The following is a 16,426-nucleotide window of genomic DNA, read 5'->3' on the forward strand; positions in this document are numbered from 1 at the left end:
CGACTTCAGCCATGAAGCTGCCTGTAATTGCACTTTTTATGACAGTTCTGAAGCAAGATCTGGAGCAAGAGGATTCTATACAGGTCAACCTGACCCTTTGTCTCACCAGTTCCTCTGTTCCTTGCTCAAGTGCTTCCCTTGAGTTGTCTTCAGGGCTGGATTTGCTTTGGCAGCTCTCACTCTAGACAAGGTGGTTTGTAAATACTTACTAGAGCTTTTGTGGTGCTGCAGAACTGGGAGGGACTGTCATTGGCTCTGTAGGACCAGGCTTAGCTTAATTTGTCTTCAGTTCAGGATGTTTTGGGTCATCAGATCCACACATCCTGGATCTCAAAGACTCGGTACTATCTTTAATCTGTTCTGGAAGCACCAGCTCCTCCCTTTCCTTATCGGTGAGGATCTGCATTGTGTCAGGCTCCTTATCTGATGCTGTTAACAATGCAGTGTGAATGCTCTGTATCCTTCCTGCCTGGGATCCTGCAGGGCCCCTGGCCTCCTGCGAGGAGCAGGTTCTGGAGAGGTGCAGCAGAGGGGCTAAAGGTCAGATCCCTCCCCTGATTTCAGGGCTTCGAATTCCACTCGATGCAGTTTCACAAGCAGGTGCTTTGCCCTCTGACACCCCTGGCTGGAAGGCAAGTGCTGTCTTAAAGATGTTGTAGCTGCATCTCCCAGCAAAAACAAGTGTGATCTGGTTTGTGATGGCATCAGCCCAGCCCTGTGGGGTGGTGACCTGTCAGAGCTGTAGCAGATGCTTTGACAGACAGGTGAATGTGCTGAAATGTCCTGATGCTTCTTGGCAAGAGGAGCTCAAGCTCCCAAATGCTCATGGATGAAGATACAGCCTCACACCCCTTTGGTAAACAGGTGGCTTTACACTTCCCTGGTATAAAGTGGTTCTTTCTGCCCCAAAGTCTCTGTAGCTTTGCCCCTCCCAAATGGTGACAATGAGGCATGTCTGAGCCAGTTCCCTCAGTACTTTCTATGAACTGGATGCTCCTGTCACCTGGGATAGGGTGGGAACAATTTGGCTTGTCTTTGGGGTGATATCCTTGCTGGTGTTACCTATCCACTCTTCCTTTCTCTGCTGCTGGGTGCCACCTCACATGGTAAGTCAAAGGTAGTTCCAGCCGTGTGTCTGCCTCCGTCCTCTCACCAGCCCTGAGCAGGTCCTGGTGTCCAGGGCAGCCCCAGTGCCTGGAGCATGGGACCCGAGGGGAGCCAGGGCTGCAGAAGAGGTGATGAGGAGCAAAGGGAGACACTGGGAGGCTCCAGTTGGGAGGTGGCAGATCTCAGGGAGCTGGTGAAAGGCCGCAGGGCTTGGCACGTGTTGGCAAAGGTGTTTCCTTAGCTGTGCTCCTCAGAACGTGGTGTGCAGTGTTTGTTTTGATATCACAACGTGTGGGGAGGGGGAGAAGGGCTTCCTGCTGCTGCTGCTTAAAGCCTCATTCCTGAAACATCCTGTTTGGCTTCCCCTTTACCTGCTGTGACTGTGCTGGGATCTGGGAGCTGTCCCAAGTCCTGGTGCCCTGGGGGTGAGCACAGGGGATGGATCAGGGCAGCTGATCTCACCAGAGGAGCTCTACCCTCCCCAGTTTAAAGTGGTGGTGGAATGACTGCCTGGAATGCAGCTCTCACTGCTTTAAGGGGAGGCAGAGGTCACTTTGTATGTCCTCTTTCCTGACTGTTTTTTGTTTTCTCTTTCTGTGCTGTCCTGAATGTGAAGATGATGATGGAGGCTCTGCACCACTGTGAGTACCTTGCCTCTTCCTATTTAGCCAAATTTATACTGGTAGATCTCATCCAGCCAGGGAATGTGCTCCAATGATAAAACCTTTATGCAAAGATAAAAGGTGGCTGGTGTGGAATAATACTCAGTGGAAGGAGATGTCACCCCATGGCTCATTTAGTGTCCCCATGTGTAAACCACACATACCTGGGGTGACACTGGTGTCTGTCCCTGCTCTGGGATCTGATCTCCTGCACCCTCTGCTTGGACCTGAGTTACATTAATGGTGGTGGTGAGGGAACTTTCTGCTGTCCCTTTCCTCATACTCTTTCTCCCTTCCCAGGAAGAGCAATGCCACGAACCACAAGGACAAGAACGTCCGCCAGAGAAACGCAAACTAAGAGCTGGGCCAGGTGAGTGCCAGGGCAGAGCCTGGAGCAAGAGCTGCAGCATCTGAGTCTGCTGAGGGTCTCTGGGAGAAGCCAGAGGCTCTTCTGGCCCAGCATAGACTCCACCAGCCCCTTCCAGCCCAATGAAGCTGTACTGGTGCAACAGGGTTTATCTAACTGGCTTTTCTTTCTCTCCTGCCAGGTGATGTGTAGATGAAGAGCTCGTCTGGACAATTTTGTTTTCTTTTAATTTTTTGGTAAAATAGCACCATGGAATATTCTAGTGCGTCCTTGCGATTCAGTTACTTCACTTTCTAAGGAAACTTAAGTTGTAGAATATAAAATACTTTTTTTTTTTTTTTTAAAGAGTCGTGGGAGGGTTTTTCTACCTGTAAATGTAAATCCTTTGTTCCTGGTAGTGTAGGTCTCTGGCTGTCTCTGTCCTAGGTTATTTCATGTTGGTACAGAGTGGGGAGCGGGGGGGTGGGAGTGCAGCTGTGTCCCACCTGCTTGTGGGGGTGAGGGAGGAGCTGCTTTGGTGGCTGTTGGGGCATGACCTGATCTGACCAGAGGGGTCAGGAAGGTTCTGTGTCTTTCCCAGTGCGTCACCAGGAGCAAGGCTGCACCTTTCCCTGACAAAGGGCTCGTTCCTGGCATGTTCCTGTGGGGCAGATTCCCAGTCAGCTCCTGCTGAGCTGTTCTTGGTTAGTCTGAAACAGGCAGCCAGGAGCTGGATGCTGGATAAATGATTGCTGTAACTTATTCCATGGGTTGTTCATGTCTCTGCAGTGGGGAGGGGCAGGGTGAGCCGGGGGTGATTTTAAGGTTTAACAGCGTGTGCTTGTGCTTGAGCCAGCACGGTGTGTGTGTGATGTGGGGGCCTGTGAGCAGACAAGTGCTCAGGGGAATCTAACACCTTTACTGCTGGGTAACATTGAACTGTTCCATCTGTTAACACTTCACAAATAAAGATGATTCCTCTCTCGTTTTTTCCACCTCGACTCTGGTCTCTTCCCTCTGGGTCGCCTGACCTCTGGCTGCAGAGCATGGTGCTGTGTCTCGGTTTGGTGCCAGCTCTGGCTGCCCTCTAATTGCTGAGGAGATGCAGCTCGAAGGGTGTAAAAGCCTTCATGGAGGGAGGGAGGGAAGGGTGTTCCCTGCTCTGCAGAGCCTGGAGGAGCCTGGGGCCCTGGGCAGGCCTGCCTGTATAGAACGATCTCCCTTTGCCCTTCTTGACAGTTCCTCAGGTCTTGTGGCTGTGGGGTCAAGGATCAGCCCTGGCAGCGAGAAGCCCTCACAGGCCCTGCTGTTTGTGTGTCTCACACTTCTGTAAGCTGTTTTCTAGGTTGATTTTTGTTTGTTTTCCTTCCCTTTATGGTTGGAGAGAGCAAAGGGTGTGTACAGAGCAGGGCCATGGGCTCAGGACAGGATCTGGTGGGGAGTCCCTTCTCTGCTGGCAGCCCTGGGGCTCAGGGGGCTTCTGCCCAGCATTCCTGCCCCTAGGCTGAAGAGAAGCAACTCTGTGCTCCTAGCTGGCCTGAGGTGCCCTTGCCTGCTTCTTTCTGGGTACATGATTGAACCATGGCCTTGCTCTGTAGCCAGAATCTCGTCCCTGCTGTGGATGGGATGAAGGGGGAGTCTGGCTGTAGTGGCCACCCTGTGCTCAGAGAGGTGGTGGCAGGTCTGGTGGCTGTGCCATCACAGTGAGTGCAGCATGGCTCTGTGCCGTGTGAATGGGTTATGCAAGGCTTTCACAGCCCCAGCCTTGCGCCATCCTGGTGCAAAATCAGTGCATGGTTTAATTTCATTTATGAGGATTATGGGTCCTGTCTGACCCCGCTCTGGGCTGCAGCACAAAGCAGCACTTGTGCCTTTTGTTTGGCTGGGACAAGAGACAACATCCCCGGGAGCCGGGCAGGGGCTGAAGCTGGCCTTGTGCTGCTCTGGGCCGTGGTGCAGGTGCCCTGGTGAGCTGTGGCACAGCCCTGCCACGGCCCAGGGATGCACAAACGGGCCCTGGTGTGGTGCCCCATCGTGGTGTAGAGACAGAGCAAGTGCTCTGAGCTCTGCAGGGACCCTGCTCAGCCTCTGCTTCCCACCTCCTCGGGGTGAGTCCTGAGCTGCTGCTTCACTTCATGGTTTTGGCATCTCCAGCCTCCTGCTCAGGTTAAATGAATCAGTGTCTCCATGGGCTGGGGGCAGCTGAGAGGCAGTAGTGCTCTGCCCCAGGAATGGTTTGGAGAAATTGGCTGCTCTTTGGGGCAGCCGTGCCAAGCCTGGGACGTGAAGCTGCAGAATGAGGCCGCTGTGGTCGGCAGCGAGACTTTCGGGGTGTCTGCTGCCCTGGGGCTGAGTGCAGGACCCGTGGCTGTTGTTGCGGTGGCTCCGGTGCGGTTCTGTCCCGTGGCACCAGGTGGTGCCACCGCCGCGGCCGCGCTGCCCACGCGGCTCCGTGACCCGACGGGGCTCGCTCGGGCCGGGGCAGCTCCGGCCCCGTGTCCGGCTGCTCTCTCCGGCGATCCCCGACACCTCGAAGCCCGGGGGAGCCGCAGCCGGACGAGTTCGTTCCCGTGACAGAGGGTAAGAGGCGCCGGTCCCGATGTCCCGTTCTTCTACAACATCAGCTCCTTTGGCGGGTATCCGGTATCCAACTTCGGGTGCTGGCGCTGTCCTGGGGCGCCGGTCTGGGTGTCTCCATCCCCGGGTACACCTCGGGGGATTCCTCCTGACACCAGCTGGGTTCAGAGGGGGCTCAGCGCTGGAGCGATGGGTCCTTAGGGTGGTGGGAGAGCAAAACTCTCCTGGCGCGGTGATGGGGGGGGGTTTCCATCCCTGACCCGGGGGTAGGCAGTGCTCTGCTCCCTCCGCGGCGAGTCGGATGGGCCGGCGGCAGCGGAGCCCCGCGGGGAGAGCAGCCGGCTCCGCAGCACACCGCACCGGGCACTGCACCGCCGGAATCGGGGGACATCGGGCCGGAAGGTGGATGGCCCGTCCCGGTGGCCGGTCCCGGTAGCCGGTCCCACCGACAAGGGCTATGCCGGCGGGGGGAGCTGCGGAGCCGCCCAGCCCCACCGCCCGCCCCCGGCCCGCCCCGGCCCGCCCCCGCCGCGGCGGCGGGCGCCACTCGGCCGCCGGTGGCCTCGGCGGCGGCAGCGGCGGCAGGATGCGGGCGGGCCGCGGCGCGGCGGGCGGGGAGGCAGCGGCCGAGGAGGAGGCGGCCGATGGGGCCAAGCGCGGCGGGGCGGCGGCGACGGCGGGGCGGGCGCGGGGCCGCGGAGGAAAGGGGTCCCCGAACGGCGAGTGCCGTCGCGGGGAACCGCCGCGCAGCCCCGGCCCGGAGCCGCCCCGCGAGCCCAAGGTCTCCTTCTCCTGCGGCGGCGGCGGCGCATCCCCCGGTGGGGCCAAGGCGGCCGAGGAGGGGACGAGCGAGGATGCGGCCGAGGAGGTCCGCGGGAGCCAGGCCAGCTTCATGCAGCGGCAGTTCGGGGCGATGCTCCAGCCCGGCGTCAACAAGTTCTCGCTGCGGATGTTCGGCTCGCAGAAGGCGGTGGAGCGGGAGCAGGAGCGCGTCAAGTCGGCGGGGGCTTGGATCATCCATCCCTACAGCGACTTCAGGTGCGGGGGGTACCCGCGGGGTTCGGCCGCATCCCGCATCTCTCATCCCTCGGGACCGGGCATCGGGCCGGGGAGCGGGGCCGCCGGTGCGGCCGGGCCGAGGGCACCTTGAGCTTCCTCCGGGCGCGGGAGGGGACGAGGCAGGCATCCCCCTCCCCAGCGCGGCACCCGCCGCTCCGGGGATGCCGGGAGCCCTCGCTGTGCCTGGGCAAGGGCATCCCCTCGTCCTCTTGTCCTTCCCGGGGCCTCGGCACGTTTGGCCTGGCTTGGCCCTCCTGAGCCCCACCGGGCCTTGGCTCTGTCCCCGGAACTCCCTGGGGTTCCGTGTCCCCCTCCCTGGGCAGGCCAGGGCTGGGGAGGGGGCCGTGCTTTGCGTTGTGAAGGCCAACCCCTCCCCCAAGGAGGCCTGATTCTGTCCCGGGGGTTCAGCCGGTTTGAGGGGGATTCTTCTCGCTCCTGAGAGGACTCGAGTCCCCGAGATCCAGCCTGTCTGTCTGACAGACGAGGATTGACAAACCAGGGAGAAAGGCTGTGCAGCTCCATCTCATTCCTATCCCCTGAGCCCTGGCAAGCTCCAGAGTGGCAAATGCTTCCCGAGTCGTGTGAAAGCTACCGGGAGGGATGGCTGCGCTGTCTGGGGCAGGCAGCATGGCATCTTGCAGGGATGGGGATGCCGAGACCGTGCTAGCATTGCTGGTGAGCCAGCACTGAGAGGACCCTGGTCCAGAGACCTCAAAGGGACTGGAGGAGCCTTTGACCAGGGTTTGGGGGGTCGAGGGACTCGGCCCCAAGTCATTGTGCTGCTGTGCAGGTGAGAGGTTTGGGGTGGCTCAAGGAAGGGTTTGCTGGGGGCCTGAGTGGGGGATCCCCCGAGACAGATCTCAGGTTTTCTTCACTGCTGACACTGATGGGTCCCTGTGGGGTGATGCTCCCTGAGGCATGTGGAGGTGGCCATGGGCTCAGGGCAGGGACGAGCACCTTCACCTCTTGCTTTCACCCTTGTGTGCTGCTCCTGGGCTGCTCTGGCATCTTCCGGAGGAGCAGTTAGAGGGGCCTTTGGCCTCCCCTCAGGGTCGACATCCTGCACAGGGTTTTGAGCCCTTTCACCATGGGAATCTGCCATGGGAACCCAGTGGAGCCTGCTCTTCATCCCACTGCCTGGGCACTGGGTTCTGCTGCAGATTTGGGTTGAGAAGTGGCCACACCACCCGACCATTGCCAGTCCTGTGGCAGAGAGAACTCCACTGTCCCTGCCATGACAGAGCAGAGGTGGTAGTGCCAGGTGGATCCTGGGACTGCTGAGTGGGAGGACTTGGCCCCTCCTCAGTCCCTGTGCTCCTCTTCACCCTCAGTAGGTCTGGGATGTTGGGAGAGGCTGGGAGTTGGGTGACCCCCATGCATGCACCTGGGCAGAGCCTGCCCTGCTTCTCTGAGCTGGCAGAGCCATGGCACTGGTGGCAGACCCCACAGTGCTGCCAAGAGCGGGGATCTCCCTCTGGTGAGCCTGCAGTGGGCTTGAGGCCTCAGAGGATTCCCCAGAGTTCAGCAGCATCACTCCCTGGAGTGGCGCTTGCAGTGGGCAGGTGAGTCTTGGAGTGACCTTGGGGAGTCACCCTGGCTGTCCTGCCCTGCATGGGCTTCATCCTTCTGGAACCGCTATGGAGACTTGAAACCCATTGGGGCAGAGTGGCTGCCTGTGTTTTGATGCTGGAAGTGGCGTAGGAGAGTTCCCTGCCCAGTGGGGAGGAGCTGCAGGCAGAGCCATGGCATCCTCCAGCTCCACAACTGTGCACAGGAACAGGATCAGCCCACGCGAGGCTGGGCTGAGGAACCCACTCTGCCTGTGCACACTGGGGACACGAGTGCATCCCTCCCATGTTGTCCTGCCTTGAAATAATCAAAAAAGCATTTATCCAGTAATGATAATGGAGTGTGACCTGGTCGCGTCTGCCCTGCAAAACCTATTTCCCATCTTAAGAGAAAATCATTACCCATCTGCATCTGTGACATCATTTCATAATCGGCATCATTTAGCAATCCTGGCTTCTCACAGCCATGGTGCTGCCATCGTTCACACACAATTCAGGACAGATTTGCTCCAGGAACCAAAGTTGCTATTTACATAAATATTGAATGACAAGGAAGCAATCAGGGCGGCTGGTGAGATCCTGAGCTGCAAATCTGATCAAAGAGACCTTGTAAGTGTGTGCTGGAGCAGGGCCACCTCCTTTTTGGTGCTGGGCAATGATTGTCACTGACTTCGCCACTTCTGGTCTCTGGAGGAACAGCCAAGCCAGCACCAATTCCTTTATGGCTTCTTTTGGGGGTTCTGCACCAGCCCTGGGGCATCGCTTTGGGAGCTGTAGCTGGTGGTTTGGAGGTGGTGGCAGTGCCCATCACCCTGTGACCACCAAGGGTTACTCCAGCCTTCCACAAGGCTGGGCTGGGACTGGAGTTGGAACCCAGCAGGAGCTTCTCATGATGATGATTTTCTGTTGCAAGAACCATTCCTGCATGTGAATCGGGGCAAAGATGCTTCCAGGGCACACCCCTGGTGTTGCTTGGCTGGAGCCTTCCTCACCCAGGTTTAAATGCTTTCAGGGGCTTTCCCTCTGCCTGGATGGTGCCACTATAGAGGTTCCTGAGCAGAGGGACTGGGCTCTCCAGCTGCTGATGCTCCCGGTGTGTGTGGCAGCTCTGGTGCCAGTGCTGGTGTTCCCATTCCCTGTGGTGAGGGTGTTGAGGAGCTGGGCCCCTCCCTCTGCAGCGTCGGTCGCTGAAAGCCACGGCTCAGGGGGAGGACAGGCTGTGACCGACTTGGGGGATGCTGAAGGTTTGGGTCCTTGAGCAGTTCGCAAAGCCTTTTACCCCCTTCCCCAGGAACCCCCGGGGGTAAAAGGCACCAGGGGAGAGGGCACCAGTCATTCATCACAACTGGCTGTACTGGGATCTGGGGCTACAGATGGTGCGTTGGCCACTGCTGCTCATCAGCTTGGGCAAACTTCTGCCATTGGCTCCACAGCCCACTTCTCACAGCAATCTCATTTTTAGAATATCAGTATTTAGTGTGAGTTTGCAAAGTGCCAATTCTGCCCCAATCCTGCTCCAATCCCACACTGATCTTTGACTGATTCCGTGCTGCTCCTACCCACCAGGCAGCCTGGTTTGCATCTGGGCCCCATCAGAGCCAAAGGGCACAGAGCTCAGGGGCAGAGGAGGGTCTAAAGGAGCTCTGTCCAACAGGGTGTCTGTCCCATGGCATCAGCACAGGCGGGACTGGTTGGATCATCCCTGCCAGTCCCTGGAGCTCTGAGTGTTGCCAGTAGAGTTAAGCAGGGACCACTCTGGCATATCATGGCCATGACCCCCCTCTAGGGCTTGGATCCTACTCTTATCTTGCCCAGGATCTCAGACCAGCACCACTGTGCCAGGCTTTGGGTGGTTGATGGAGCAGGAAGGTGGCAGCTGCCTCTCGCAGGGGCTTTGGGCATCTCCTGTTACCATCACTGTCATACAATTGGGTCAGAAGCGAGGGAGGGGTGTCGAGGATCCTGATTAATTTGTTTTCAGATATTTTTAGTAGCCTGAATTGGATATTTTTTCTATGCACATGAACCTTGTGAGGAAGAAAGCATTTGCATCGCACGCTGGTCCCCGGAGCGATCGCACAGGGTCAGTTGTGTGCAACGGGGGATCAGCAGCAGTTTATCTTTCTCCACAGGCCGAATTCTGCCCTGGCTCAGCCAGATTGCAAAGGGATTGGAGCCAGAGGGGAGTTTTGCCCAGCTGGCGTGGTTATTTAATCTTTGTTCTTCACAGCTTTGCATGGCTAATGCCCCTGTGGGACCCACGCAGCACAGCAGGGTCTGTCTGAGCAGGGGCTGTCAGGGGGTTTAGGGACAGATCCGGCCCCGCAGCAGCTCCGCTGACTTTGGCATCCCTGGGAGGTCGAGCCATGCGTGGGAGCCCAGGGGTCCAGCTGGGCCTGTTTGGTGCCACAGCCAGAGCTCGGTGTAGGGGTGCAGGGGAAGCACAGCTCCTCTGCCGAGGGTACCCTGGGGACCGCCCTGGTGTGAAGTCATCGTTTTGCAGCAGTGACATCACTCACGGTTGCCACGGCAATGTCTCACATGAGGAAGGTGTCATTGGAGAAAGGTCAGGAGCTGGGATGCTCAGCTCCTTCTGGTCCTGCGCTAGTCTGCGCAGCGGGGAGTGGGGGGGGGATGGGAAACGGACGGGCCTGGCCCATCACCCCTTCCTGTGTGCATCTCCTCCTCATCCCCCCGTGTCCCAGGGCACAGCGTGGCCATGGCACCCCCCAGCCCATCACCCTGCTGCTCTCAGGGTGGGCTGAGTAGGATGCGTGGGCGAGGGTCCCGCGTGTCCGTGGAGGTGGCACTGAGGAGGAACCCCCCCCTTCACTCCTGCCCCCCGACCAGGCGAGGCAGGGCCGAGGTGGCGTCCCCATCATCCTGCCGTGACAGAGCTGTTGTGACCTTGCAGGTGCTCAGAAAGGTCATCGGTGGCGAGGGGACGAGGAGAAAGGGGAGAAGGATGGGGTGAGGCAGGAGGGAGCAGCGGGCGGAGGGGAGGCGCCCACCCCCGCACTGCCCGCGCGTCTGGCCGGGGCTGCGGGCGCTGCCGCCGCCGCCAGCTGCAGCCGTACGTGCTCCGCTGCACCGGAGCCGGGGCGGCTCCTTCCGCCGCGCAGACCCCACCCTGGCATCCCCAAACTGCGACCGGGGCTGTCCCTGGGGACTGTCCCCTGTCTTTGGGTCCCCACTCTGGGAGTGCAGAAAGCGGGCGCTGCTCCCGGGGCTCTCGGATGCTGACTCCACCCGCGACCTTGAGCACTGCCGATCGTTTTGGTGGTTCCCAGCCCACGGGATGCCCCCGGGCAGCTCAGCTGGAGTGTCTTCCCTGCCGGTGCTTGGTGCCATCATTCACCCCCCCCCCGCCCCCGCCGGACCTGCCGCCACTTCCAAATCAGACCAGCAGAAGCCCTCAGCCCCTTCATCTGCTTCAACCAGGGGCTCTGCTGGCTGCAGGATCACCCCGGGGGCAGTTTGGAGAGTGGAGAGCAGAATGCGGTGTCTGGGGAGATGAAGGGGTTGCTGTGGCTGAGGTGGCATTAGAGTGACAGTAGCCCAGTGGCGCAGGTCCCTTAGGGCAGGACATGGTGGCTGGGTCCCCTTGGTGTGAGGGGGGCTCTGGGGCGCTGGTGACATCCTCCAGTATCTTCTCGCTCCCCAGATTTTACTGGGACTTCACGATGCTGCTCTTCATGGTTGGCAACCTGATCATCATTCCTGTGGGCATCACCTTCTTCAAGGAGGAGACCACGGCCCCCTGGATCGTGTTCAACGTGGTCTCTGACACCTTCTTCCTGATGGACCTGGTGCTGAACTTCCGGACAGGGATTGTCATTGAGGACAACACAGAAATCATCCTGGACCCCGAGAAGATCAAGAAGAAGTACCTCAAGACCTGGTTTGTGGTGGACTTTGTTTCCTCCATCCCTGTGGACTACGTTTTCCTTATTGTGGAGAAGGGCATAGACTCAGAGGTCTATAAGACAGCCCGTGCCCTCCGCATCGTCCGATTCACCAAGATCCTCAGCCTCCTGCGCCTCCTGCGCCTCTCCCGGCTCATCCGCTACATCCACCAGTGGGAGGAGGTGAGGACCTGCTGTGGGACCCTCTGGCAGCTGCTGGATGGCTGGAGAGAGTGGCAGCTGGAAGGGCCCTGCGAGTACAGTGGTTCCCTGACAAACTGGCAGGGTGGAGAGGATCTGTGGGGCTGTGTGTGAGGCTGGTGGTGGCTGTGACCCACCCTGGAGGGTCTGGGGCATCCCTGAGCTGTGATATAGCACCCACCACGGGTGCCAGTAGGACCCTGTCCCCCTGCTCAGCTCAGTGCCTCCTGCCTCTCTCCCCTCTGGCTCCCTACCCCACCAGGAGCTTGGGGAGCACTGGGGAGGACACCAGGACCCCCAGCCCTATCAGGTCCCCAGCTTTGAAGGGACATGCTCAGCTTTGCTGCATGGCTCTGGCCCAAACCCTGCACTCAGTGCCTTGGGAGCTGCCCCGCTCCCTCCTCAGTGCCGAGACTATTTGTGTCTCCCTGATCCTCATCAAGGCTCGCCGCCATTAGCGCTTCCCGGGTAGCAGCGTGGCAGCACCCACTGGCTATAAATAGGCAGGTGGAGCACAGCCACCACGAGGCCAGAGCCAGGCCAGCCATGGGAACCTCTTCCAACTAAGGCCATGCAGGTTGATGCCCTGAGCAGGGCTGGACAGTCCCCAGGCTCACCTCCTACCATTCCGCCCACCCACAGATCTTCCACATGACCTATGACCTGGCCAGCGCTGTGATGAGGATCATCAACCTCATCGGGATGATGCTGCTGCTGTGCCACTGGGATGGCTGCCTCCAGTTCCTGGTGCCCATGCTGCAGGATTTCCCCCAGAACTGCTGGGTCTCCATCAATGGGATGGTGGTGAGTTTTGTCTGCCCCACACCGTGCTCCTGCCTGCTCCCCGGGGCTCCCACCCATCCCCATGTCATTTGTCCTCCATCCTCCAGCCCCAGGAGATGCCACCCCCCGTGCTGTGGGGCTGTGGTGCCCCACTGTGCACAGAGCACCCGGCCCTGGATGCTGCCATTGCCCTGGTGAGGTCTCACAGGACCTGGAGCAGTGGATTGATCTGGGCAGGAGGAATATGCTGACATGGGGCTCTTGGCCCCATCCCCTGCCGCCTTCTCCTGCTCATTAGCCACAAAGCTGCTATTAATAAATAATGGCCCCTGTTTCTAATTGCTCCCTCTCGGCCTTGCAGCCCCCTGCAAATGGCCCTTTCCTCCTGTCTGTCTCATCCTGTTTCATCAAATTTCCATCTCTGCTTTGTTTTGCCTGGCTTCCTCTTCCTCTCCTGCCTGTCTCACCCTTCTCCTTCCCTGCCTGTTTCACCGGGGGAGTTTGGAAAGTTTGAAAAGTTTGCTTTTCAACAAATTCCTACTGCTGGGAGAGAACTGGGACTGTGGCCAGGCATGAGCCAGGGTGCTGTGCCCTCGAGCAATGCTCACACACACACACACACAAACACACACACACATGTGCATGGCTGAGCTGTTGTCCCTGTCACTGCAGAATGACTCCTGGAGTGAGCTGTACTCCTTCGCCCTCTTCAAGTCCATGAGCCACATGCTCTGCATCGGCTACGGGAAGCAGGCGCCCGAGAGCATGACGGACATCTGGCTGACCATGCTGAGCATGATCGTGGGGGCCACCTGCTACGCCATGTTCATCGGCCATGCCACTGCCCTCATCCAGTCTCTGGATTCCTCCCGGCGCCAGTACCAGGAGAAGGTAGGAATGTGCTGGATCGGGCCCACAGTTTTTTCCCTATTGGAGCTGCAGCCACATAGGGTGAGGGTTGCTGGTCAGGGGCAGGAGTGGGGTGATGGAGTGGGACCAGTCCCGTGGAGTGGGGATGTGGGTGGAGGGTTCCAGCTGACACCACCTATCCCTACAGTACAAGCAGGTGGAGCAGTACATGTCCTTCCACAAGCTGCCTGCTGACTTCCGCCAGAAGATCCACGACTACTACGAGCATCGGTACCAGGGCAAGATGTTTGATGAAGACAGCATCCTGGGGGAGCTCAACGAGCCCCTCCGTGAGGTGAGAGCTGGAGAGCTGGGAGGAGGATGCTGCTGTGAGGACGGGGATTACCCTCCCTTGCCAGGGGAAGGGATCCCCTCCTCCTTTCTGTGGGTCCCACCAGCTCCTGCCATGCACATGGTTGGGGTCAAACACCTCTTGCTGCAGCTTTGCAGCTCTGCATGGGAATGTGTCCATGCACAATCTGCATGCCAGGGTGTCCATGAGACTGTCTGAGGTGGGGAGTGCATCCCTGGGGAAGCAGGTCCCAGTTTCTTGGGCTCACCCACCTCCCCATAGGAAATTGTGAACTTCAACTGCCGCAAGCTGGTGGCCTCGATGCCGCTCTTTGCCAACGCCGACCCCAACTTTGTCACGGCGATGCTCACCAAGCTGAAGTTTGAGGTGTTCCAGCCGGGTGACTACATTATCCGAGAGGGCACCATCGGCAAGAAGATGTACTTCATCCAGCACGGGGTGGTCAGCATCCTCACCAAGGGCAACAAAGAGATGAAACTCTCTGACGGTTCCTACTTTGGGGGTGAGCACTGGCAGGACTGAGCCTCTCGGGGTCTGTGAGAGGCACTGGGACAGCTGGTGGTTCTCACAACCTGCTCCTGGCCTGCCCTGTTTTGTCCTTGATGGAGGTGTTGTGACCTTGACCCTGGCGTTTCTCCCCCAGAGATCTGCTTGCTGACCCGTGGCCGGCGCACGGCCAGTGTCCGTGCAGATACCTACTGCCGCCTCTACTCACTCTCAGTGGACAACTTCAACGAGGTGCTGGAGGAGTACCCCATGATGAGACGGGCCTTTGAGACTGTGGCCATCGACCGTCTCGACCGCATCGGTAGGACACAGAGGGGGCCTGAAGGACGAGAGGCGGTGTCTTGGCAAAGGGGGCAGCTGTGGTTCCCATGGGAGCCCTGCATAGCCCCAGTACAGGGTCTCACGGTGCTTCCTCTCCCGGCCTTCTCCCTGTAGGGAAGAAGAACTCAATCCTGCTCCACAAAGTGCAGCATGACCTCAACTCAGGTGTCTTCAACAACCAGGAGAACGAGATCATCCAGGAGATCGTCAAATACGACCGGGAGATGGTGCAGCAGGCGGAGCTGCAGCAGCACACGGCCATGTACAGCCCCGTCCAGCCCCAGGTCACCTCTGCCATCGCCACCCTCCAGCAAGCCGTCGCCATGAGCTTCTGCCCGCAGATGGCCAGCCCGCTGGTGGGCTCCATGGCGCTGGGCTCGCCCCGCATGATGCGCCGCTTGCAGTACGCCCAGGCCGTGCCCAGCCCTTTCGCCGTGTCCCCCGTCCTGCTGCAGCAGAGCCCCCCGCCGCAGCCGCAGCCGCAGCCCCCGGTGCCCCACGCCAACCCCTCGCCCTCGCAGGACCCGGCGCAGCCCGCGGCCCTGCCCGCCTCCACCAGCGCCTTCGCCGCGGCCGCGGCCAGCCCCCCATCCCAAAGCCCGCTGGCCAGCCGGACGTTCGCCTACGCAGGTGCCCCAGGGCCGCTGGGCTCCCAGCTGTCCCTCGGCCAGCAGCCAGTGCCCAGCTCGCCCCAGCGCCTGGCCGCCCACAAGAGCACACAGGCGCTGCACACCAGCAGCCTCAGCCAGGATTCGCGGCCCCTCTCGGCCTCGCAGCCCTCGCTGCCCCACGGGCTGGCGGCCGGCAGCACCCAGAGCCCCCCGGCCTCCGCCCGCGAGTCCAGCACCTCCATCGGAGGGGGCCAGGCCGCCGCCTCGCCGGGCCCTGGTCCTCCGGCCGGGCTGCGGGGCCAGGCACCCTCGCGGGGGGCCCCGGCCCACCCGGCGCCCACAGGCTCGGGGCTGACACCGCCGCCCGCCCTGCCTCAGGACTCGGCGGCGGCCCGCAAGGATTCGGCGTCCAGCACGCCCGACACGGACCCGGCCAAGTCCAGGCTGTCTTCCAACTTGTGACCTCCGCGCCAGGCACGGGGAGGGGCGGCGGCAGGGAGTCCCATCTCACCTCGTGTCCACCCTGCGCCGCTGGGTGAGGGCCACGGCCGCACCATCGGCTGCCGTCCCCCGCCGCGGTGCCAGCCCTGCTCCCCGGTCCCCCCTGCCACCGCTGCACAGCGGGGCAGTTGCCGAGGGTGGGCCTGGGGCTGCTGTGCCCTCTCCCCACCGCGGGGTCACTGGGCTGAGCCCCCGGGTGTGTCGTCTCCGACCAAAGTCTGACCCCATCGCCCGCTCCCCGCGGCGTAGCCCCGCTGCCCCCTGGCCTCCCCGGCTGCCCATAGAAGCCACAGCTGCATCCTCGCCATGACCAACTCTGTGTATGATATCTATGACCTGAACACATCCCTGTGTGTGACCCGCAGGACACCTCTCCGGGGCTGTTGGCGCAGCCCCGGCGCCGTGCGTGTCCCTGCGCCCCTCTCACAGACCCAAGGCAAGGGGCGATGGTCCAGGACTGGAGGTAAGTTGGGAAGGGTCTGAGGGATGGTCGCCCTGAGGCTTGTAAGCACCCACGAACACACTGTCCCCCACTCCGGGGCTGGGGGTGAGCACGGCCCCATGTCCCCATAGGCAGCGCTAGGACAGAGGCAGCAGCTGGAGCCCAAGCCCTGGGGCTGGGACAGGCACCTCCCCAGTGTTCCAGGTGCCTGTGCGTGTGTTGTGTGTGCGCGTGTGGGTGTGCGTGCAGGTGTGTGTGTGTGTGTGCACGTGTGCCTCGCTGCCTCGCACTCTGGAGCCTTCCACATTGAATGTACCGCGAGCGCGGGGCCCGTGCCAGCCCCGGCACCCTGCGGCCGAGCAGCCGGAGGGACAGGGCCCCACTCCAAGCATCCACCTTCCCATCCAGCCCATCCTGTGCAATAAACGTCAGCAGCTGACAGAGCTATGCACGACTCCGGCTCTGCTTCTTCGCCACCGTCCCTCCCTGCTGCGCCTCCTGCTCCTCGTGCCCGGCCCCGGGAGCTGAAATATTGGGCACAGCCCCAGCTCAGACTGTGGGATGCAGCTTTGTCCTTTGAAGAACTGCCTCCCTTGCCAGGAAAGCCACAAGGT

The 16,426-nt window shown here is 60.5% G+C and overlaps 2 protein-coding genes across 2 annotated transcripts in view; both read left to right on the top strand.

The window, feature by feature from the left end:
- BSG (basigin (Ok blood group)) overlaps positions 1-3,110 on the top strand; it is a 10,556-nt gene extending 7,446 nt beyond the window's left edge. Inside the window, exons 5-7 of the mRNA XM_062509856.1 lie at positions 1,569-1,748; positions 2,070-2,139; positions 2,318-3,110. Of these exons, the coding sequence (XP_062365840.1) occupies positions 1,569-1,748; positions 2,070-2,127 (238 nt within the window). The 3' untranslated portion in view covers positions 2,128-2,139; positions 2,318-3,110. The remainder of the gene's footprint in view (positions 1-1,568; positions 1,749-2,069; positions 2,140-2,317) is intronic.
- A 2,168-nt stretch (positions 3,111-5,278) lies between these two features.
- Positions 5,279-15,331, top strand: HCN2 (hyperpolarization activated cyclic nucleotide gated potassium and sodium channel 2). Its single transcript, XM_062510083.1, has 8 exons — positions 5,279-5,730; positions 10,984-11,407; positions 12,068-12,229; positions 12,881-13,099; positions 13,266-13,412; positions 13,692-13,932; positions 14,074-14,238; positions 14,373-15,331. Exons 1-8 carry the CDS (start codon positions 5,279-5,281, stop codon positions 15,329-15,331), a joined length of 2,769 nt encoding a protein of 922 aa, XP_062366067.1.
- Positions 15,332-16,426: the final 1,095 nt, after the last annotated feature.

The sequence above is a fragment of the Cinclus cinclus genome, chromosome 28 (genome assembly GCF_963662255.1).
Source record: "Cinclus cinclus chromosome 28, bCinCin1.1, whole genome shotgun sequence".
In the NCBI taxonomy this organism is placed as follows: Eukaryota; Metazoa; Chordata; class Aves; order Passeriformes; family Cinclidae; genus Cinclus; species Cinclus cinclus.